A 25079-nucleotide genomic window follows, 5' to 3' on the forward strand; every position below is an offset into this window, starting at 1 on the left:
CCATTACCACAGGTGTATGAAATCAAGCACCTAGCCATGCAGTCTGCATTTACAAACACTTGTGGAGAAACGGGTCGTTCTGAAGAGCTCAGTGAATTCATGCGTGGCACTGTGATAGGATGTCACCTTTGCAATTAATCAGTTTGTGAAATTGCATCCTTGCTAGATATTCCACAGTCAACTGTAAGTGGTGTTTTTGGAAAGTGGAAGCTTTTAGGAACAGCAGACATGGAGCAGAAGACCACGAAAGTCAAAGAGTGGGGTTACCGAGTGCTGAGGCACATGGTGAGTAAAAGTCTCCAACGCTGTGCTGATTCCACAGCTGAAGAGTTCCAAACTTCCACTGGCATTAATATCGGCACAGAAACTGTGCGGTGGGAGACTAATGGAATGGGTTTCCATGGCTGAGCAGCTGCATGTGTAACCCTGATCGGGATTTGATCTGGTGTCTCTAGCATGGGAGGCAGGCTTGCTAACAAGGACGCTAAAGATCCGCAGTCTCTAGCCTCAGTGGCTAGTGCGCCTCTTGAGATCAGGGGAGTGAGGTTTACCTGCACAGCTCTCACTAGCAGGCCTCCATTACACTCACCACCCTAAACCTCACTCCCATCTGAGTCACGGCACCAATGTTACTCCTCCGGTCCTACTCGCTCTGCTCCGAGCGGGACTCGAACCGGCGTCTCAGGCATGGGAGGCGGGCGTGCTAACAAGGACCTTAAAGAACGCAGTCTCTAGCATCAGTCGCTAGAGCGCCTCTTGAGAATAGGCGAGTGAGGTTTACTTGCACAGCTCTCACTAGCAGGCCTCTGTTGTACTCACCCCCTTAAACCTCACTCCCATTCGGGTCATGGCACCAATGTAACCCCTCCGGTCCTACTCGCCCCGCTCCGACCGGAATTTGAACCGGAGTCTCCAGCATGGGAGTTGGGCATGCTAACAAGGACGCTAAAGACCGCAGTCTCTAGCGTTAGATGCTAGTGTGCCTCTTGAGATCAGGGGAGTGAGGTTTACCTGCACAGCTCTCACTAGCTGGCCTCCGTTACACTCACCCCCCTAAACCTTACTTCCATCCGGGTCACGGCACCAATGTAACTCCTCCAGTCCTACTCGCCCTGCTCTGAGCAGGATTTGAACCAGCATCTCTGGCATAGGAGGCGGGTACGCTAACAAGGATGTTAAAGACCGCAGGCTTTAGCGGCAGTCGCTAGCGTGCTTCTTGAGATCAGGGGAGTGGGGTTTACCTGCACAGCTCTCACTAGCTGGCCTCCTTTATACTCACCCCCCTAAATCTCACTGCCATCTGGGTCACGGCACCAACGTAACCCCTCCGGTCCTACTCACCCTGCTCTGAGTGGGACTCAAACAGAGCGTCTCAGGCATCAGAGGCAGGTGCGCTAACAAGGACGCTAAAGACCCCAGACTATAGCCTCAGTCGCTAGTGCACCTCTTGAGATCAGGGAAGTGAAGTTTACCTGCACAGCTCTCACTAGCTGGCCTCTGTTTCACATGCAAACCTCAAACAAAGATAAGCATCGAAAGGAGTGATGTAAAGCATGCCACCACTGGACTCTGGAGCAGTGGAAACATGTTCTGAGGAGTGACGAATCACACTTCTCTGTTTGGCAGTCTGATAGATGAGTCTTGGTTTGGCAGATGCCAGGAGAATGGTATGGGGCTGCATGTTTTTCAGGGGTTGGGCTATAGACTCCTGACTTCCAGTGAAGGGAAATCTTAATGCTTCAGCATACCAAGACATTTTGGACAATGCTATGCTTCCAACTTTGTGGGAACAGTTTGTGGCCATTTTCTATTAGAGCATGACTGTGCCCTAGTGCACAAAGCGGTGTCCAAATACCAGTATCGGTTAAAAATGTCAAGCATCAGTAGCTGTCTATGTAGGCAGTAAACAGCAAGGCAGCTCACCGTTTTGGAACGGAGCCGAGTTTGCAAGTGGACAGAAACACAGTGATTTACATGAAGAGAAAGACCGAGGAAGAGAAAGGAGGAGGATGAACAGACACAAACAGACTGCGGTGGTTATAAATAGATGGAGGATGTGAAAGCGTGTATAAGCAGCTCTTCTGTCCTACTGCAGTGATGCTAATGGAAGTTAATATGGTGCAAAGAGCCAAACTGAGACACAGGAGGACAAACGACAGGACAGAACCACCAAGGGAGGGGAAATTACTTGCTCTCAAAAAATACTCTGATCTTCAGCATTTTAAGGGAATTGTCTGGTCTAGAGCAATCATGCTGCCTTCAGGTCATGCTGGAAAATCATATTTATGAGATTTATGAGATTGCTTGTGAGCACTAAAAAGTTATTGCATGTGAATAACTTGACTGTGAAGTTTACTTTGTACACATTTTGTGTATTTTGAACAAAAAAAGAATAGTAATTAAACATTCAAAAAAAAAAAAATCACTCATTTAGTTTATGAGGCAGGAAGCTTGCATTGCTAAACTACATTTCCCATCATTCATAGCAGAATTATAAATAGCCTTACAATACATGCTGCATCCGAAATCGCATACTTACCTACACAGACAATTATAAACATTAATTTTTAAGCAAATATAATGCATCTTTTTACATGATGATAACATACGTCAAGCACATTTTCACAGATATACAGGTGTGTAAATGATCCTCATTTGATCAACACACACCTGCACAACAAATGCATTGCATAGCATCGTTTAACCTCCGCAGTTTGGTTACCAAGAGACTTCTTTGACAATCAAACACCTGCAAAGCTGACAGTAGCTTTGTTATGCTGTGTCTTAATGACATCTGTTCAGAAGTAAGGGATATCAAATATCTCACACCTGACTTTGGACTTTATGAATTAATTTGCATTCTTTGCACATTCATTTCATTGCAGCTCACTGTCCTTGTCAGAACGTGAAAAAGAAATATGAATGAATTTGACTGGTTAGCATGGCTACATCATTTTGTGGTTAAAAAGGAAGAATAGGACTAACACGAAGTGATAAAGTTGTTGGCCCTCACAGGAATATACAGCACAAACAATCTTTCAGAACTGTGTGATATTACAGCAGTACCTGAAGAGCAAACAATACACACTGTTCTTTCCTTCTTCTTTACACACGGTCGCAGGTTCTAAAAATATCTCCACCCTTTCCACCCTGCTATTTCTAGATCACCGGTCACAACTGGGTCTTGAAACTGACAATCAATTCAGCACTTTCACATTCCCACAAACCCTGCAAATAAGAGAGAGAGGGAGGAAAGCACGACGGCCACACTGGGTGAAGATGGAAAAGTGGCTGAACATGGAACAAGCGCTAGTTTGATGACTCAGCAGACGGGGGTGTCTTGTTATCGAATCAATGCTGAGATTACAGACGGCTGATGTTCCCAAGCATATTAGCAAATGATGGAGGCAAATTATACCATACAGGAATGAGGCGAAATCCAGAAATCCTGACAGCATAATAAAGACTGATGTTTAAAGCATGTTTAAAGGATTAGTTCACTTTCAAATGAAAATTACCCCAAGCTTTACTCACCCTCAAGCCACCCTAGGTGTATATGACTTTCTTCTTTCTGATGAACACAATAGAATGTTAATAAATATATCCTGACGCATCCGAGCTTTATAATGGCAGTGAGCGGGATCAATGAGTATGAGCTGAAGAAATCCACATCCATCCATCATAAACATATTCCACACGGCTCCCGGGGGTTAATAAAGACCTTCTGAAGTGAATCAATGCCTTTGTGTAGAAAAAAACCCCATATATAACAAGTAGCCTTCCGTATTCAACTTACGAAGAAAGTGTAAAACTCTCGCATTTCAAAAAGCTTACGCTACGTCCTACGCCTTCCCTATTCAACTTATGTAAAGAGCTTAACTGACGTGACGCCATTTCCATTTTTTCGTAAGTTTAAAATGGAAGGCGGTTTGGTGGAAGCTAGATATTTTACTTCATAACTTGTTAAATATGGATTTTTTTTTACACAAATGCATCGCTTCGCTTCAGAAGGTCTTTATTAACCCCCCGGGAGCCGTGTGGAATATGTTTATGGATGGATGTGGATTTCTTCAGCTCATACTCATTGATCCCGCTCACTGCTATTATAAAGCTTGGATGCGTCTGGATATTTATTAATATTTCTTCGATTGTGTTCATCAGAAAGAAGAAAGTCATATACACCTAGGATGGCTTGAGGGTGAGTAAAGCTTGGGCTAATTTTCATTTGAAAGTGAACTAATCCTTTAATGCTTGTATTCCAATGGCCAAATAAGGGAAAAAGTTATATACATTTTCAAAAAAAAAAAAAAATATATATATATATATATATATGCTGTTCATAAAAGACCAATTAACTCATGTTTGCTTTTATATTTTATTTTTGTCAGAATTTTGTACATATTCTGATAATTCTGTCAGTAAAGAAAAACCCCAATTAACCACTATTTGCAAAAATGATGGATGTTTTAAGATATTCATATTGATTGTTTATTGGAAATCAGACAGGCAAACCTTTCCATTGTTTGTTTATTTTTTTTTTTTTTTTTTTTTTGCTGATATCTCTTGTTGAAATACTTACTGGTGAAGAACATCAAATGGAAATGTAATGTAAATCTGTATATTATGAATGTATGTAAATCTAATATCGGCCACCTAAAATAGACCTGCAGTGAAACGGTGCAATAACAGTCTGTTGTTTTAGAGCTGCTGTTGTTACGGTAACGCAAACATCCTTCAGCGGAAAGTTGCTGTTTTAGGTTTGGGTTGAACTGTCTGTGATTGCTGCAGACACACTGAAAACACAATCTTCAGCACACTGCAGCATGAGGACAGGCTTATACATTTACCACTGTGGATGTGTTGTATTGATGTTATTTTATCCTGTAATGAGCGTATGAAGTGCTACAGTCTATTACAGACATTCACAGAGCAACTGGACAGCGTTTCAGTATTTTGTTTACTATTCTTTCAAGTTCTCCATATGAAATCTGGTTATGAATTATTTAGAGAAGCCATTTAGTTGGATAAATTAAATTACTTTGTTTCAAGACAGCAATTTTCTTTTCTGGCCAACCAGTGAGTAAGTGATTTTGCAAATAAACATTTCTTGTGAGTGTGATCTGAGATAACAAAATGCTCTAGGTAATGCGGTGTAATGCTCAGCTCTACAGCCCTCTAGATAACTGTGCATGAATCTGCTTTATAGGAATCCATATCACTGCCTGGCCAATAAACAAAACCTCAAAGTAACATCTATGTGCATCAGCTTTTACACTGTCCATTTTGCTTTTTTCCTCTGTAAATGTCCCTAGAAATGTTTTAGGCATCATTTGCGCGTTGATAATGTGTGGGAACTTCCACAAATATAATCATCAAAAGTGCCCAGAAACAGCACGCTTTTTGTTTTAGTCTCCTATATAAAGCTCTCTGAGAGGACTTTTATGTGCATGACTATGGATTCGCTCCACTCAAGTCCTTTCTAATAAAATGTGATTGAATGTCTTAATGTGCCGTGCTGACATGTGTCCAACTCACTGGTTTTATGCAATTTACCACAATCCGCGCTTTTACGCACTATTGCGCATAACCGAGTGTGTGTGTGTGTGTGCGCGCGCGCGCGTCAGGACACCTGCTCCTCTGTTTGACAGTGTTGCGCTCGCGCTCTTCGCAACTTCTCCCGCCAGATTCGATTTAGAACGTTAGTAACAATTATCGTTCTAAAGAATTACGTTACACATATAATTAAATAACGATTATAAAAGTATTTTAGAAGCGTTCCACTGCAGTACTATAAAAGAATTTCGGGGGTGATTGTGGGCGGGGCATTGAAACTGAGGGAAATCACATGGGGCAGGAGGAGAAGCATGGTAAACAGAGTGAGGAGGAGGATAAAGTTAAACTGGTGGCGTTTACGCATCATGGAGAGCGCCTTTGCGCACTGATCCGTTTAGGAGAAATCACTTAAGTAGATGTCATCTGCGGACTTTTCTGGATTTAATGTGTTTGCTTTATCTGTGAAGACATGGAGTGAAGCGGTTTGCGCACCGGTCAGGAAGGATGCCCGAGAGAAGATGTGCTCTAGCCGGAAGATCATCTGGAGTTTGTTGGTTCTGTCGACGCTGGAGATAGGGCTCGGGGTGTCCAGCATCGTCCTGGGCGCGGTGGGCATCTGCCGGGCGAAAGCGGAACACAAGACGCAGCAGGGCGACGCTTCTCCGGTATGGAGCGGAGTGTGTGTACGTCTCACTTTTTTTTTTAGTCTTATTCAGCTTTAATAAATGAGCTGTTCTATCAAAACTCTCAGCCACTGAATGTTTGTACAGTATTTTTATTAAAAATGATTTGTTGTCGGTCAAAAGGTACCAAGGTTCTACCATGTTTTGGGCATAGTAGTACCATGGAACCAGACCTTAATGTACCTTAATATATAGTATACAGTATGAACGTACTGTGATGTATCTGATATCAATATTGTACCATGGTACAGTACAGGAAATCTGAGCTGAATTGCACACTTTCTGATGTCATAACTTAATGATTCATCATAAAGTTGTATTAGGTTGTTTTCTTCACAGATACATGTTTCTGTTTGCTCTAAAAATGTCAGATAAGACTCATTGTCTGGTGTTTCTGTGAGGTTGTGATATCTTTCCATCATTAACTTAATTTGTGTCCAGTTCAGGTCTTATAAGTGCTGACTCTACTGTCATCTGAATTCAGTGTAATTGTGTCACATTTCCTCCGGTTTTCTGCATGTTTTCAATTTTCATTTGGTTCATTTCTGGTAAGTTGATCAAATATGACTGATCACGTTTTCTCTCTCATAGTTTCTTATCTGTGGACTGTGTGGCATGCTGTGTGCACGGAAAAGGACAGGACTGATTGTGAGTACGCCCTTTAGTATTCTCATGCACGCATTCAACTGTACAAGTACACATACTTCACTGTACTAGAGCTCTTCTGTACACTACTGTAGAACACACACTGTACTGTACAGTACACATTCTCTAGTCTCCAGATCATATACTCTACATGCTTTTTCAGAGATCATTGGGGTACAGTTTTACATGTAAAACACTATTTTAGTCTTTTCATATTTAATTCACTGTTGCACAATTTCACTGTGAAATTTGTTTCAAAGTGAATCCTACAGTATTTTTTTTTCCAGCGTATACTAGAACACATACACTTTTTATTCTTCTAGAAGAATCTTCTAGAACTAAAATGGATGAACACTTCTCTCTACTCAGTTTGATTGAGTTGAAGGCTCTTGATGTTTCATTCAGATCAGTGTTTAGGTTTCTGGGTTCTTTAAAGCACCAGTACATATTGTTGTTCTCGAGGATGTAAGGTTCTAAATGGAACTTTAAATGGTTTTGGTTTCTAATTGTAGCCATTTTAAGAGTGTAGAACACAAATACAAGAATAAACTGTAGAATTCTAAAACAAATTTCTACTGTATTAAAGTGGCCCTATTATTCTATTTTAAAGGTTCCTAATTTTGTTTTGAGGTCTCCTACAATAGCTGTACATGCATCCAAAGTAAATATATTAGGGCTGTCAACGATTATATCATGGAAGCTTGTTTCTGCCACGGAATAAAACAATTTAAAAGATAATTGTGAGTTTTTATCTAACAATTCTGACTTTTTTCTCAGAATTGCGAGATATAAACTTGCAGTTGTGAGTTATAAAGTCAGAATTGCAAGATATAGTCAGAATTGAATGTTTTTTCTTGCAATTGCGAGTTTATGTCTCACAATTCTGACTTTTTTCACAAATTTCTGTCATTTTTCGCGCAATCATGAGTTTATATCTCGCAATTCTGACTTCTTTTCTCAGAATTAGGAGATATAAAGTCCAATTCTAAGGAAAAAAAAAGAGTTTATATCTCACATTTCTGACTTTATAACTTGCAATTGCGTATTGTAAAGTCAGAATTGCAATTGTGAGTTTATATCACAATTTTGAGAAAAGAAGTCAGAATTGCGAGATAATTCTCAGAAAATAGTCCAAATTGCGAGTTTATGTCTTGTAGTTTTGAATTTTTTTTCTCACAATTGCAAGGTTATATCTCGCAATTCTGACTTTATAACTCGCAGTTGCGACTTTATATCAAGCAATTCTGAGAAAAAAAGTCAGAATTGTAAGATAAAAAGTCGCAATTACCTTTTTTTGCTCAGTTGTGGAAACAATCTTCCATATAATATCCATTGCAGCATCAGCTCTTTTCTCACAGTCTGAAAGGGTTTAATAAAGGATTCGGTCTCTATAAGCCCCTCCTTTCTGAGAGCCTGCTCTGCTCTGATTGGTCAGATGGCCCAGTCCGTTGCGATTGGTCAACCGCTTACGGTGCGTGTCAGAAACAAAACGCCCAATATCTGAATTTCAGCTCTGGATCTTCCTCAGTACTTTATACACAGTGATGTGAACAGTAATGATGGCGTCGGTTTTACCGTATCAATTCCAGCGCAAGTCTCATCCTGTTTAAGTGGAGCAAAGTGGATTCACAGCACAGAAAACAGTGTCTTCTCAACGCATTGACAACATGTTGACAACACAAACCAAACTCCTCCAGTCTCAGCTACAACTAGTGTTTGAGGGTGGAGCAAAGTAAACATCGTTCACCAGCAGCCAATGAAAACTATAGGCAGGCATTATGCAAATTTATTACAAAATGTGGGTTTGAGCAGGAAGTGAGACTGACGACTCGTTTCCGCAGTGCAGAATTGATTCTTTCTTTTAGCAGACAATAACTTTATTTGTTGTGCACTTTGATATCCCAAAAAGCAAAATAGGGGCACTTTAATACATAAACTGTGTCTCACCACACTGTGTTCTTATTTTAGAAATGCTAATGAAATCTAGAATAGAAATAATTTGTTGTGGACATCAATATAAACATGTACATGGTCAGGAATGTCCACGCCAGAGACCGGCTTCAGCTCACAGTTGTGTGTGTGTGTGTGTGTGTGTGTGTCTGTGTAAATATCCCAGGATACTTCACTGGAGAGAGGAGATTCAATTAGCCACCTTGGAGTGGAGTGAGCCGCCCCAGCGGAGAGTGTTAATCACAAATCAATACTGAAGTGAAACTTCAGTCTGAAAGGCTTCGTGTCTCTCCATCCTGCTCTCCACTTGTCTCTTTTCATATCGTTACATGTTTACCTTTGATTTCTTGTGTACAAGCTTTCAGCTTCGTCCTCAAACACGCTTTACCTTTTCTCATTTTATCTCCCTCCTCTCCTGCTGATTGATTTTGTTTCACAGGACCTTTATACGCCCTGCCTGTAATGTTACTGTACGGCTAAAAGGAAACCCTCCCCGTCTGCCTGTAATGGTTCTGAGTTCCTGACAGTAACGTCAGGAGCTACTCAAGAACACTTATGTGTTTCGTCTTTAAACCATATAGACTTCTAGTCCCTGTGGACAGTCTCATCTCAGCAGGGTTTAGACAGTGCTGTTCCACGAACATACTGCAGAAAAGTGTGTTTTGGCTGTTTCTTCTCAGTGTGTAATGTGATATGGACTGTGCTATGAATGGAATACTAGCATAATAGTATGCTGATGATGATTATGTTCTGCATACTATTTTTGTTACAGTAAAAGGATGAAAGAGATGGTATGCAGTTTTTGCAGAATCGATAATGCAATAATTTAGGGAAATGATGACAGAATGGCTGTGTTTGAAATTAAATGCTGCTTATTCCCTTCTATAATTTAAAATTGTATATGAAACAATATAAAAACAAATGTTCTAAATAGTCGTATGCTACATTTGCTGTCACATGACCTCAAAACGTGTTTAAAACAGTGAAAGTTAGAAATAAATATAGTTATATTGCATCTTAATTTTTAATTTTAATCTAATTTTATTATTGCAAGTATTGTGTATCAAATAATGCTTCAGAAATGCCCTGCTGGTAGATGCCATAACCAACACATCCTTTTCCACTGATGGCTATTTAAAAATATTTGTGTATTCTTTCAGCTCCATATTGATTGGCTCATGAGCAAAGATTGCAGTATGCAGGGTGCAAACTTCCAGGGTGCCATGAATGAACTGAGCAACCTTCTATATGAATGGAAATGCCAATAAATTGCTTTTTCTATCAGGCAGTGGCCATTTGCACTAAGTGCAAATAGCAATAGATGCCATTTACACTAAGTGAGAATAGCAATATATTCTATTTACACTATATATAAAAGTAGCAGTTCTTTGCAATAAGTGCAAATAGTTGTTAGAAGCTATTTATACTTATAGTGGCAGATACTATTTGCTCCTCAGTGTTGTTGTACATTAAGAGGAAGCAACAATAATATACGCTCTGTAAAAATAGGGCACAATATACTGTATTCATTTAATGGAATTTTCCGTATTTATTTTTTTACCTGTGTTTTACCTGTAAAAAATACGATAGATGCTATTTACACTAAGTGAAAATAGCGATAGATTCTATTTACACCATGTAAAAGTATCAGTTCTTTGCAATAAGAGTAAATAGTAATTAGATGCTATCTATACTTTATATTGGCAGATACTATTTGCACCTCAGTATTTTTGTACATTAACATGATGAAATAATATCATAGAGTGTAAATGATTATATTTATTAAAATTATTAAATGGATGCTGCCTTATTGGGAGAATAAAAACCTTTCCTACACCTTCCCCTAACCCTACCCAATAAACACTTTTAATGTTATTAAACACTCATTCACAGTTTATTTTCACTTTTAGAACATTTTCTTCATTTTTATTGAAAATAAATGCGAGCTCGGCAAAAGGCGGATTCGAACCCGCATCGATCGTGTTAAAAGCCAGGTCTGCGAGTCTTACTCGCTACTGCTGTGCCACTAAAGACATTGAATTCTGTGAGTCTTTTTTTATAACTTGAGTGGCCCAACCAGACATTGGTGGGCGGAGCTAGTGTAAACAGCGTTTGCCAACAAGAGATGCTATTTGCACTTAGTGTAAATAGACACTTCGTTATGGGCATTCAAATTATTAAATGGATGCCACCTTATTGGGACAATAAAGCCCTCCCTACACCTACCCCTATAAATTATAAACATAAATTATTATTAAACACTTGTTAGGCTCTTTATTTCCACTTTTCAAATATTTTCTTCATTTTTATTGAAAACAAATGGCTTTTCAATCTGATATGTGATGGGAAAAGGGAGAAGAGCGAGTTTGGCAAGAGTTGAACTTGGGTCGATTGCGACAAAAGCTACTATTATATAGCGCATTAAATAGCGCGTGTCTTTTTAAATCTTGTGTGGCCCAACCAGACATTGGTAGGCAGAGTTAGTGTAAATAGCCTTTGCCAAAAGAACAAGCTATTTACACATAGGGCCCTATCATACACCTGGCACAATGCGACGGCAAGCACGATGCAAGTGTTTTTTGCTAGTTTCAGCCCGACACTGTTATCATTTTCACATCCAGCGCCCACGTTGTTTAAATAGCAAATGCGTTTGCGCCCATTTGTGCACCCATTGGCGTGCTGGTCTGAAAACGAGGTGTGTTCAGGTGCATTGTTGCTGTGCTCCTCAGCACACCTGGCTTTTAAAGGTAATGGGAGATGAGACTCTGATTGGTTTATTGCACATTATGCCTAAAACACACCCATAACTCATTAAGAGACTAGATACAACCCTTTTGCACCATGCGTCTGGCTCGCCAACCATTTTTTCCGTCGTTAAACTAGCAAAAGTGGATTCGGACATGCCCTAAGTGCACCTATGCCATGCGCTTCAGACCATGCGCTTAGATTGTTCAAATAGGGCCTTTAGTGTAAATAGAGACTCCATTTCTGGCAATAGACATACTTAGTGCACCGTATACATACTGCATGCATACTTCAAAAACAAATAGTTCAAGTTGTATGGCAGTTTAATCATGTTGACTACCAGCAGTACATTTACATTTTACTCATTTGCAGACCCTTTATTGTAAGCAGTTTATCTTATCCAAGCTGTTACAGTAGCATTTCTAGCACACTTAAAAGGGGGTGTGTTATCCAGGACAACGTGTTAATGTGCGACTGAGTCAGAAGTTTCTTGTGTAATTTGAGGTCAGATCTGTCCTGAAGTGTTGAGCTGGCAGTTTTCTGCTGGCAGATAATGTCACTGTCTGAACGTGGTCTGACCGATTACAAAATCACAGAGCAGCACAATCCATTCTCCCAGTACACAATGGTTTCGTCTTCACCCTCCGTTTACAGTATTTCTGCTGTGCTATACGCTTCCTGATTCATTTACTTTGACCTTTATGAGCACTGAAATCACTCTGAACAACACCTTAACAACAACATGTACTTAGACAACTGTACTGTAATTTGTAAACAAAAATAATTCAATGGAGTGTTAAATTAAGTTTATATTTTTTAATTTCTAACAGTTGAACTTTTAACGCATTTGTAATAATGTATAAAAAATTTAATAATGTATGCTATGCAATATGCATTATTTTTTTAATGACGTATTCATGCAATTTGCATTATTGTTTTAATATTGTATGCATGCAGTATGTGTTATTCTAATATTGTGAGCATGCAATATGCATTATTATTTTAATGATGTATGCATGAAATATGCTTTTTTATTTTCATATTGTGAACATGCAATATGTGTTATTATTTTACTATTGTATGCATGCAATATCCGTTAATATTTTAATGATGTATACATGCAATATTTGCTATTATTTTAATATTGTGAACATGCAATGTGTTATTATTTTAATGATGTATGCATGAAATATGCTTTTTTATTTTCATATTGTGAACATGCAATATGTGTTATTATTTTAATGTATGCATGAAATATACATTTTTTATTTTAACATTTTATGTGTGACATATGCATTATTATTATTCTAATATTGTGAGCATGCTACGTGTTATTAATTTACTATTGTATGCATGCAGTATCCGTTAATATTTTAATTATGTATACATGCAATATGTGTTCATATTTTTATATTCTTAGCTTGCAATATGCGTTATTATTTTAATGATGTATGCATGAATTATGCATTTTTATTGTAATATCGTATGCATGCAATATGCATTATTATGCTAACATTGTGAGCATGCAATGTGTGTTTATTATTTTTATAATGCATTGTTGTTTTAATGATGTATGTATGCAATAGACACAAACCGCTAATGATATGCATGTTTTTTCTCTCTCAGATGATCTTATTTTCCTCCTGCTGTATTTGTGGGTTAATTGGTGGAATCCTGAACTTCCAGTTTGTCCGTGCACTGGTCAAGCGTCCAGACACCATGCGCTCTCTTCATTTGGCCGTCATGTCTCTGGCATGTCTGGGCATCAGCAGCTGCACGCTGTCCACGTGGCTGACCTGCAGACTGGCCAGCAGCGAACAGCAGCGCATGTTTCTGGAGAGAGAACATTCACTACATCACTCGCACGAAATGGCAGAGAAGGTACGACAGGAGCTGGTATGTCTGTGCTGTCTGTGTGTGCCGGTGGATCTCGCACGCTTACAGTCGACGTTCAGTTACAAATGCTTTCTAAATACGCGTTTCTGGTCTTATTGCGAATGATTCCAAAGTCATGTAGGACACATGTGCTACTTTTTTTTATTATTATGGATTTGAGTTCCTATATGACTTTTTGGAGACTAAAAGGACCTTGATGTAAACACTGAAGGGTAAACATTTGAATTTATAGACATCACCATTGTTGATTAGGTTGATTAATCAAAATACATTTATTATTTATTTATTATTACAGGATTTTCTGAAATGAATGGTAAATCAGTTGAATGAACAAACCCCTCTGTAAAAACTTTCAAAAGATAGGAATAAATTTCAACTTTAAAGAGGACCTATTATGCTTTTTTACATGTTCATCTTTCTTCAGTGTATAATGTTGCTCCAGAGGGACTGTTTCTGAACTCCCTGAAAGGCCTCCATTGTAGTCTTGAGTTTTCTTCCGGGAACAAACACGTCACACCCAAGGCATATGCAGAATAAAGGGGCGGGGCCTAGTTGAGTTAGTAGTGTGTCTAGAACTGTTTGACCAATCAGAGCACATTGCTCCAGCTGACCAATCAGAGCACATTGTGCTTTTTCAGAAGGCGGGGCTTTGCAGGAACTAAACAGAGCGTTACTGACAGACTGGGAAGAGAGGAGCTGCAACAATGGAGAATATATGAAAAATAAGGTGGTTTTGAACATTCAAGCATATAAATCTATTCTAGTAGAGCCCAAAAACAAAATCAAGACTTTGTATAAGAGCATAATATGGCCCTACAGACACAAATAGATGAAGTGAAATAAATAAATTAACACTTAAATGTGTATTTTGGGTGTTTTCTTTCCACTATATAGTTTCTGAAAGAAGACAAAATATCAAAATTGACCAGTGCACGAAAAAACATTTTGTTTTTGATGTCTTGCCTTAAAGTGCCAGTACACAGAATTTGTTCATAAAATAAGTTCTTTATGGAACTTAAAAAGGTTCTTCTATGAAAATAGGCTGTAAAACATATTTAGTTTGTGTTTAAACATTTATTTTAAGTCTTAAATGAAAAAAAAAAATTGTCATTAATTACTCACTCTCATGTCGTTCCAAACCCGTAAGACTTTCATTCATGTGATTAAATGGCTGGTATAGGGATTACAACGAACTTCTTCCTGATTGGTGACATCACAAACCCCAAAATTTACATAAACCCCACCCCCGAGAACAGACATCAAAGGGGGTGAGGCCATGTTGGGCTGCTTTAGAGAAGAGGAAGAGTTGTTGTAGTAGAGTGTTGTTCCCATGCCGTCATTTTCCGCCGGACTGCTTCACAAATGAGGGTCAATTCAATGCTGGATTTTGCACAAAAGATTAACATGATGACACATGCTAGTCGATGAGTTGAATCAACTCCACAGCAACTACATAAATTTATCCACTAACCATTCAGAAACGTCCAGTTTCATTCTCAAAGTTGTAACTTCTTCCTGAGTCTCTCCATCAGTGTCGACTCCGGTTTGAACAATGTAAGGCTGAACACTTTCATCATTTTGGCTGCGTGAGATTCTCCAGCTTTGTTGAGCAACCGAAGCGTGAGTTGTTAAAGCTCCGCCCTCTTCTTGAAAGGGGGCTGGGAGCAGCAGCTCATTTGCATTTAAAGGGACACGCACAAAACGGCGTGTTTTTGCTCACACCCAAATAGGGGCAAATTTGACAAGCTATAATAAATGATCTGTGGGGTATTTTGAGCTGAAACTTCACAGACACATTCTGGGGACACCAGAGACTCATATTACATCTTGTGAAAGTGGCATAATAGGTCCCCTTTAATGATGTCTTTATTACCTTTCTGGGCCTTGAAAGTGGTAGTTGCATAGCCGTCAATGGAGGGACAGAAATCTCTCAGATTTAATCAAAAAGATCATCAACGAATGTCTTGCGGGTTTGTATTGATATTAGAGTGAGTAATTAATGACAAAATTTTCATGTTTGGGTGATCTATCCCTTTAAATGTGTCTAGTTTTTACTATCTTATGATTCTCTGTGTATATGTCACACTTGCTTCAAGTTACAGCTAACAACTCTATTACAATTAGTTATCTGAACAAACCCTAACTATTAAACTTCAGAGTGTTTCTCTCCCTGCACCATTAGTTCTACAGGCACACAGGACTTGGAAAAACATACAGTAGCTAAAAAAGGAAGCTGTCTGTTTGAGTGCTCATCTCGTACCACAACCTCCTCACAAACTCGGCCGTGTGTTTGTCTGTTCGCAGGAGGTTTTGGATAACACCAGCAATGCCATCTCTCAAATCTCCTACAACGGACGGAGCGCTTCTCCATGACGGCTCGCCACCCACACACTCTTGACAGCACAGTTATTCACTCTGATTGGCTGAGTCAGGCTGACAGCTCTTCACTCTGATTGGCTGAGTCGAGCTGACAGTAGAAGCAGAGACAGCATCCAGAGGAGACGCAGCGTCAGATAACGGTATTGAGCAGACAGACAGCCAATCAGTGTCCAGTTACCTGATGACCTCAGGAGAGGTCAGTGCTGAAGACCTTGACAACCAGCGTACGGAAAACAGATATCTGAGAACGAAACAAGCATGCAAATTATCTTCTCTCTCTCTTTCTGTATCTCTTTCTCTCTTCCTGTATCTAGATAAAGGGAATGTTGAATCTGAAATTGTAATCCTGATATTGTATGGTACTGTATACTGAATGCTTTTATCCTGACCGTATTAAGTGCACACTGTAAAATGCCTGTAAAGATATTTATTAATTTAAAATATTTTTATATAGGGGCTTCATATGAAAATGAAATAAAGACGTCATATGTAATTTGTGGCACAATGACTGATGATTAAACCATTAACACACACAAAAACATTTTCACTAAGTTGTTTTAATAGAAATCTTTAATATATGTACTGTAGACTAACTATACTGTATTTTCTGTAAGTGCTGTAATACTCTTTATTCATTTTTTTATTGTTAAAAATATTTTTTCATTTATTTATTTCTATTTTATATTTAATTCTAATTTTCTATTCTTTTTACTTTTAAATAGTTAATATTAGTGATTTAAAAAATGTAGCTAGTTGTACAAAAACAGAAAAAAAAATCCCAAAAAAAGTCACTAGAGGTTTTTTATTATTTTTATTTATTTATTTTTATATGTAGTTCTCCTCCTCTCCGCTGGTGGTCGCACATCACTCCGCACGTTTCGCCTCCAAGCACACGAGCAAACGTACCACGTGCTCATTCACATGTGTTCGGCATGGCGAACTGGACTCAGGAGGACGGTGCAGCGGAGCCCGTCAAAAACCCTGCGGACGTGGCAACGATAGCGCAGATATCTAGTGGAAATGTCACGGCCAGACCCGACGGGAATTCTGCGGCGGTTCCGTGTCTCATTCCGTCGTTCGCGGACGCGGTGAAGCTGCTGAACGCGAGTTACTCGTGTCTGGTAATGGACACGCACCGCAGGCACATCTCGCTGCCGCCCGTCTACCTGCGAAAGAAGCGGAGCGGCATACAGGAGGAACTCAACGCTGAACTGCTCAAGTACTCGGGCAGGTAAAACGATAGGCTTGAAAGGAAATACCATGGTAAATTATGGTAATGACGTGGTAGTGCTTTCACTATCACGGAAGAGTCAATAAAACCATGATATTGTCATGTTACCTTGAAAATACTCTGGTACTTTTTTTTCTAAGTGTGTCATTGCTGCTGCTTGATGGAAATCAATCACATTTATATGATACTCTAATACCAAGTATTGCCACTTTGATAGATTCCATAAAAATAGTAATAACATGGTACTGTTTTTTGTAAAGTTGTCATACTTAAAGTCTAGTACAGATACAGTCAACTTATAAAGACAGAATAGGACTCTTGCACATGTAGTGCACTAGTTTTGACTTTCATGTAGTTTACTGTGTGGAAATTGATCACTTATTACAATAGCCATATTACAAATCTATTAAACTGGTATTTATCCTTTCTGCTGCAAAATATAACATTTTGAAGCTTTATTTTGGTCATGGCGTTTAGATGCTTAAAGACCCCCATCCGAAGGCAGTTATATTTTTTCATGTGTAAAATATTATTTAGAAAATATTGTTTCTTTTGCTACATTATTATTCTTTTCTACTCACTGTAGTACTGTATTGTAAGATGTATTATTATTTTACGTATTTTAATCAAATGTTTTGTTTATTTTAATATAATTTTTATTTATTTAGTTTAAAGGGGACCTATTATGCCCCTTTTCACAAGATGTAATATAAGTCTCTGGTGTCCCCAGAATGTGTCTAAGTTTCAGCTCAAAATACCCCACAGATCATTTATTATAACTTGTCAAATTTGGCCCTATTTGGGTGTGAACAAAAACACGCCCTTTTGTGTGTGTCCCTTTAAATGCAAATGAGCTGCTGCTCCCGGCCCCCTTTCCAGAAGAGGGCGGAGCTTTAACAGCTCGCGCTTCGGCTGCTCATCAACAACAAAGCTGGAGAATCTCACGCAGCCAAAATGAGGATTGTCAGTAACGGTGTTCAGCCTTACATTGTTCAAACCGGAGTCGACACTGATGGAGAGACTCAGGAAGAAGTTACAACTTTTAGAATGAAACTGGACGTTTCTGAATGGTTAGTGGATAAATTTATGTAGTTGCTGTGGAGTTGATTCATCTTATCAACTAGCATGTGCCGTCATGTTAATCTTTTTTTGTTGAATTGACCCTTGTTTGTGAAGCAGTCCAGCGTAAAATGACGGCATGACAACAACACTCTACTACAACAACTCTTCCTCTTCTCTAAAGCAGCCCAACATGGCCTCGTCCCCTTTGTTGCGTGGTCTTGGGGGCGGGGTTTATGTAAATTTTGGGGTTTGTGATATCACCAACCCAGGTAGAAGCTCGTTGTAGTCCCTGCCAGCCATTTGTTGTAGTCCTTAAAAGTGATTTTAAAACATGGTAAAAACTCTTGCACCCAGCCGAAACTTCTATATGAACAACATTTATTAATATAGATTCAGACTAAGCAATTTAACAGGCATTTGCTCATCTTTGCTCTCTGGTTTTGCAGTATGAATGGTGTTCCTATGGCGTATGACAACATTAAAATCATAGGACAGCATGGAGATATTTATGACGATCAGGGATTCATTCACCTCAACATCGAGGCATCGTTCGTGATTTTCCAACCGAAGAAAGGATCGAAGCTTGTGGTATGATTTACAAGATCTTCATGAGCTGGAGATCATGTTCTGTGCAAGATTATGAATACATTCTTATATTTGCTCTGCCTGAAGATGTGTTTGATGTCACTTAGGGTGTGATTAATAAAATGGGAATGGGTCACGTGGGCTGTCTGGTCCACGGCTGCTTCAACGCGGCTGTGATGAAGCCCGGTCAGCTGAGCCTAGAACAGTGGAGGGACTCCGGCCTGAGTGTCGGACAAAGCCTGGAGTTCGAGGTCTTGCAGCTGGACTCCGACACTGCAGGTGTTCTTCTGATCAAAGGACGGCTGGAGGAATCCAGGTACGTTGATCTGACCGTCTGATGCATATTCACACAGGGGTGATGTAAGGAAACTAATTTTGTACTGAAACTGAAAATGTTTAGTTAATAATCAAATAATTAAAAATCAAATCACATTTATTTCATAATCAAAACTCAAGTTGTATGCAAACATTTAAATTGCACACAAGGCAATTTGGGTTTGAAATATATCAGCTTTTTAAAAGGGGGCGGGGTATCACACACAGTTTCTGCCAATCTCATGTTAATCTTGAGTACATCTAGAGTAACAATGCATCCTTCATATCTCCGAAAAGTCTTTAGTTTTATCATATTTATAAAAGATAGATACGCTAAACTGAGTCTTTCCGGAAAAAAGCCGAGCTCCTGGAGGCGTGCCTGCCGTCAGTGCCGTGGGCGGAGCTAAAGAGTCACGAGTGCGCGCAGCTTCTGCGTAGAGATGTCTGCTAGCTGTGACATCATTATAAATGAAAAGGGAACAAAAACATTTGTGTTGTTTACGTTATATGCACTTGCGCGCCGATTGCCAACAAAACACAGACATCTGATGCAGCTTTACTCACTGCCCGCAATCTGCAAATCCAGCGCCGAACTGGGACTTGTTTACAAAGTATTCATCACTGAAATCCCGGGAACAAACAAACATACATGAACAACTCCGTTGCTGCCCCGGAAAAACAAACTTCATCCAATGTTCCCTTAACACTGGGTTCTTTGGCAAGCTAAAAAAGGTAATCTTTCCCTCACAACCAAGAACACACTCCTTTGGTGACAGAAGCTGCGTCTCATTTCGGAGGCTGCGTCCTCCGGAGATCGCATTTGAAGGCTGAATACTTCATCAAGGATGTCATATTTAAGAAAAGTAACGGTAATAAAATTGACTGATATTCATTGTGAGGTGTAAAATGCTGTAATTTCTTTCTTATGTTGCAATCTAATGGTTATTTTTCTTAAATGAGACTGCCTCGATGATGTATGCAGCCTTCAAAGGGTGCAGCCCCTGAATTGGGACACAGCCATTGTTGAAAAATCTCTCGGCTTCCATATCCCGAACGAATCGCGTTGATGGGCGTGCTCTTGCTCTTGTTCTGGGTGGTGTGTGTGCACGCTTATCAGGGAGAAGTGCCTATGCAAGGAATTCCGCTCTCTTTTGATGTCATACAGGGCTTACTCAAAAAAAAAACTCTCCGAAACTGGAAGTAGTGTATTTGGCGCAGAAATACTCTGTCATACGTCTAACTCGTGTTTTGAAACTTTGGCCATGTTTAGCATGAGAATGCAACTTTTCAACAGTGTAAATAAGTCAGAATACACCCCCCCCTTTAATGATATATGTATGTTTCTACTCCAATTTGTTGTTTAAATATAAACATTTAAATGGTGACTAATAACTTTTCATGACAGAATTATGATAATAATGAAGACATTATAACGAATATGTAAAATAGTGCATATATTTATTATCAAAATGTTCCTTTCTGGAGTTATTTATCTAGATATTATTATTGAGTTTATGGACATTAAATGGCTTTTCTGAGGTAATGTAACGTTACGCGGAAGCTGTTTTTTGTGGTTGAAACGCTGATTGCGTGATTACATGAGATGATGTATTACAGTAAGTTGTACAGTGTTATTTAACACGCCTTCTGATGTTCATTCATGTTTATTTCATGCTGTAACTAGTAGTAAAGTCCCAAGTCAGTTCACTCGGCGGCCATCTTTGAAACGCCTTTTGAATGGGGAAACATCAAATTCTCTAAAGCCGTTCACCAAGTGTGTGACTAAATTTCACATCTGAAGTCACTAATGAAGTCCGACAACAACGGTCTCATAAATTGTGTTTCTAAATGCTCAAATCATGACACAATCTTTTCAGGCTTCTAACGGCAGCTGCAGTGATGCAATGACTTTACTGATTGGCTCTTTAATTTAGAAGGCAGGGCTTATTCCGCCACGCGCGTTGCACTTTCTCCCATTCATAATTATATGAGTGCACCATCTTTGCATACCTAAAGTCTCTACTAGTACACTCAAAAAAGTAATTCAGGGGACCTGTTACCACAACTTAAATAAATGCATGCTTGCAAGTTAAAAATTCTAATTTATTGTTTTAATTAAACCTTTTAAGTTGCAAACATTTTTTTGTAGAGTTCTGTTGACATAATGTTGATCATTACATCAACTTAATATCATTTGTAATTTAAACTCAAATTTTCTCATTAATTGGCTTTTTTTTTTAAAAAATAGGTTGTAGTAACTTAATTAAATTGTCTTGATAACTTCAGAAATTAGGCAGTGGATTTCTAATTCCCATCATGCTTTGCATTAGGACTGGATAAGGAGAATAAATGTTGAAATTAAGTGTTAATTTATTTGTTTTTAGAGAGGTGAAAGACCTGTTAGTGTTCAATGCTGTTATGTTTGACAATTAAAAGAGTTTCTGTAATGTTGAAGTTTTTGTGCTGAAGAATACATGAAGGTAAACACTATTGACTCTATAAGCAATGACTGCGCTAATGCCAGTGGCAAGTAATATCTTACTTGTTCACTAAATATACATGTTAAACAAGTAGCATGTGCTATGATAGCTGTTGATTTGAACTGAAATAGATAAGATTAATTGGTTCCAGGGCTACAACTCTGGTAGTTGGAGCAACTTAATTTTTGAGTAATCAACTTAAAAATTTGTGTTTGTGCTACAAATTAAGTTCCTCTAACTCAAAAAAAAAAATTGATGCGAACTGTTGCGTTAACTTTTTTTTTTTTTTTTGTGCCAGCACATTATTTTTTAGAGTGAGATGATTGGTTCACGTGCCGCTTGAACTGTCCCTTTAAACATCACTGTTTCAGTCAATGATTTCAGCCCTCCAAAACCATTTAGGCCAAAACTGAAAATGTATTTTTTTGCTGTTTCAGCCAAAAATTTTCAGTGCATAACTACAATTAAATGTCAGTCAGATGATATTAACCTTTCGAGACGTTTGAGTAACCATGAGTGACATTTTGATCAGACTTTATGCTAATACATGATTTATGCTCGTTTCATTTACTAACGTCAAAATGTTGGTGATTTTCAGAGTGCAAGAGCTTGTGGGTCAAACCGGACAAAAGGAATCCACTGTAGTATCCACTACAGAAACAGAGGCCACAGAAAACATGACCGACAGTCCAAAACCCAAGAAGAAAAAGAAGAAAGATAAGCGCGAGGAGGAGTCTGCAGCGGATGAGTCTGTGAACGGCAGCAGCCTGCAGCAACTGTCAGAAAACAACGAAACCACTGTGGACACAATGGAGGTGGACTCCAATTCAAACAGACATCACAAAGAGAAAAAAAAGAAGAAAAAAGACAAACGACAGGAGTCAGATGAAATCTTGCCCTCTGAACTCCCGGTGAGCGACTCCAGCGGGTATATCAGTTTCAAAACCAGCAGAAAGAGACCGGCGGAGAGTGAAGGCGGACTACAGGACGACTCTGAAATAATGTCTCCTGCTAAAAAGAAGAAAAAGATCAAGTGATTTCTGTCACAGAGCATTTAACGAACTGAAAACTTTGTGTGATTTATTTTTACAGAATATAATAAATGCCTTTTCCTCTGGAGTATTTGCATTTTTATTTTTCTACCTGAAGAGGGCAGCATCACTCTTAGAAAGATTCACTTGGGGTTCTATATAGAACTTTAGGGGTTTTGGCTCAATTTTAAAGAACCCTTTATGCCAAAAAGGTTCTGTATAAGGATAAATGTCTTAAATGATTGCATAATACATTCATGTTTAATGGGTTATTTCAATTTTTGTTAGTGATAATGTTTACAAGCTACTTGATTCAAATAATTGAACTAATATTAAAAATGAATCAAAAATCCATAAGTATCCCTTATTTAGACTTTTATGCTTATGGTAAAATAAAGGAACTATCTATTATAAAACTGGTAACAGCAATATGATGGAAGACATTTATAGTAAAAATGTTTTAGTTAAAGCATTGTTTATTGCTCATAGTATTTAACACAAAAGAAACTTATAACTTGTAACATCTCTTCATGTTTCTGCCAATATCATGTGAAGGTTTCCCTTTTCTTCCAACATTTAATGTTGTAAATATAAAATTCCTGTTTTTACATGCTCAGGTTTTGAACACACTAAGCTGATCCAAACCTCAGGAACTATTTTTGACCACATAAAATTCCTTACTGTAAAATCTGGTGTCAGAATACGACCACCATTCTGACCCTGTTATTGGTGAGATTATGTGTGTAGGAATTGGAGTTGATTGTTTTTGCTGCACATGGGAATTATGTATCATTTACCTTTTGTGCAGTTTTATTTTTGTAAATGACATGATAATTTTGTTTAAAAATCTGAATTAAAAATTAATTTCACACATAATGACATGAATATATAAAGTAATTAAAAGCTTGTAAAGTGGTTTTTAATTCTTAAAATGTTTTTAAAATTGTATAATAATTGAAAAATCTTTGTCCATCTAATCAAGTGTAGCATTGTACAACCAACATAACATGCAGGAAGCACAAAGATGCAAAAAAAAAAAATGTTGAATTTTTTGTGTGATTATTTTTTGATTATAGGTACGTAAATGTAGATTTGTTGAAGTTGCTCCAAGTTTTGTTGCATTTAAAAAATTATTAGAAATTATTTGATATATTGAAAACAACTGCAAAAGATTTAAGTGCCTGAAAAAAAAGAGTGCCTTAAAATGCTCTAATTGTTTTGCAATGTATATTGAATAATTCCCTTAAGTTTAACTTAAAATATTTTGGTATTTATTATTTGTAAGTTTTTTTTTTTTCTTTAAATGTATTGTGATTGACATTACTGTGGGTGTGTTTAATAGTGATAATGCCTGTTTGAAGAGGTATAATAATGTAATGTGCGTAAAAAAAAAAAAAAAATGCTGGAAACAATTTTGTCATGTGACACATCATGAAACAGGAGGAAATCAATACATTATCAGTCCTTCTTCCAAACGTGTTTTGTCTTTCCTAATTCACTATGCTTTTATTTTATATTTTAGACCTGTCGGGATAGTTTTCGCAGGAAATTGCATACATACATCACACCCGTGCGTGTCTCGCTTTGATCAAAGTCCCTTTCAAGGAAAGTCTGTTCACTAGGCGGCCATATTTGCAACACCTCCGGGCAGCTATTTCGGGCATCCAAGACCAAGTCCTATCTATTTGAATGGGGGAATTCTGAAATTTCAAAAACTGCTTGGCGAACTCCCAATTAAATAACATTTCAAATCAGCGACAAATTTCTGACATGAACTGTCCCATAAATGTTGCTCAGATAGTGTTAAAAAAGCTTATTTTTCAGGCTAGACCAGCCAATGCGCATGTGCAATACTAATCGCGAGTCAGGTTTCTATAAGAACCGGAGCTTCTAACAGCAGCTGCAGTGACGCAATGACTTTACCAATCAGCGATTGGCTCTTTTACGGAAAAGGCGGGACGTATTCCGCCATATTGCTCGTTGCAGTTACTCCAATTCATAATTAATAGGAGTGAACCTTCTTTCTTTATCTATAGTCTTTGCTTTGATGCATATGGTGTGGGAGTGGCATAGGTTAGTTGTCACAACAAGCGAGAAATGTTGACATGAAGCAGTTAAATCTCCAAAAAACGTCGAACAGAGCAGAGTCTGCTGGTAAAAAGAGAAGCGACAGAGCTTGTAATAAAACAAGAATCAACACTGGTTTGGATTTTCGGAAATGGCGAGAACTGAGGGATTTGAAATGTTGTAAGCGACACTGAGATGACGTTTTTATTACTCAGTAGGTGAGTAAGGTATTTTATTGAACAGATAAACTGCTATATTTAGCTCTCTAACAGAGTTCATTGTAAAACAAAAGCATTATCTATTATGAAGAGTCATATTCATCGAAACAAGTTTCTTCCCCAAAATGCATTCAAGTTTTGTTCTGTAACCACTAGAGGGCCAAAAGTTTCCTAGTGTACCTTTAAAAATATCAGATAATTTAATTTTTTATGAAATGGAAACACTAGTTTAGGTTGTC

At 38.3% G+C, this 25079-nt stretch overlaps 2 protein-coding genes across 5 annotated transcripts; both read left to right on the forward strand.

Annotated features, from left to right (window-relative positions):
• The first annotated feature begins 5581 nt into the window (after positions 1-5581).
• LOC127501599 (transmembrane protein 196) lies at positions 5582-16344 on the forward strand. 4 transcript variants are annotated; one of them, XM_051873653.1, is made up of 5 exons: positions 5582-5698; positions 6021-6236; positions 6828-6884; positions 13203-13472; positions 15777-16344. In XM_051873653.1, the coding sequence occupies exons 2-5, from the start codon at positions 6072-6074 to the stop codon at positions 15843-15845; spliced, it is 561 nt and encodes a 186-aa protein (XP_051729613.1). In that variant the 5' UTR covers positions 5582-5698; positions 6021-6071; the 3' UTR covers positions 15846-16344. The 4 variants fall into 4 exon arrangements, with proteins under 4 accessions (XP_051729613.1, XP_051729612.1, XP_051729610.1 ...); XM_051873652.1 differs by lacking the exon at positions 5582-5698 and having other exon boundaries at positions 5812-6218; XM_051873650.1 differs by lacking the exon at positions 5582-5698 and having other exon boundaries at positions 5814-6236.
• Positions 16345-16745: 401 nt separating this feature from the next.
• Positions 16746-22643, forward strand: polr1f (RNA polymerase I subunit F). Its single transcript, XM_051873642.1, has 4 exons — positions 16746-17082; positions 18591-18732; positions 18837-19045; positions 22123-22643. Exons 1-4 carry the CDS (start codon positions 16784-16786, stop codon positions 22559-22561), a joined length of 1089 nt encoding a protein of 362 aa, XP_051729602.1. The 5' UTR covers positions 16746-16783; the 3' UTR covers positions 22562-22643.
• Positions 22644-25079: the final 2436 nt, after the last annotated feature.

This window comes from Ctenopharyngodon idella, chromosome 19, assembly GCF_019924925.1.
Source record: "Ctenopharyngodon idella isolate HZGC_01 chromosome 19, HZGC01, whole genome shotgun sequence".
Classification (NCBI taxonomy): domain Eukaryota; kingdom Metazoa; phylum Chordata; class Actinopteri; order Cypriniformes; family Xenocyprididae; genus Ctenopharyngodon; species Ctenopharyngodon idella.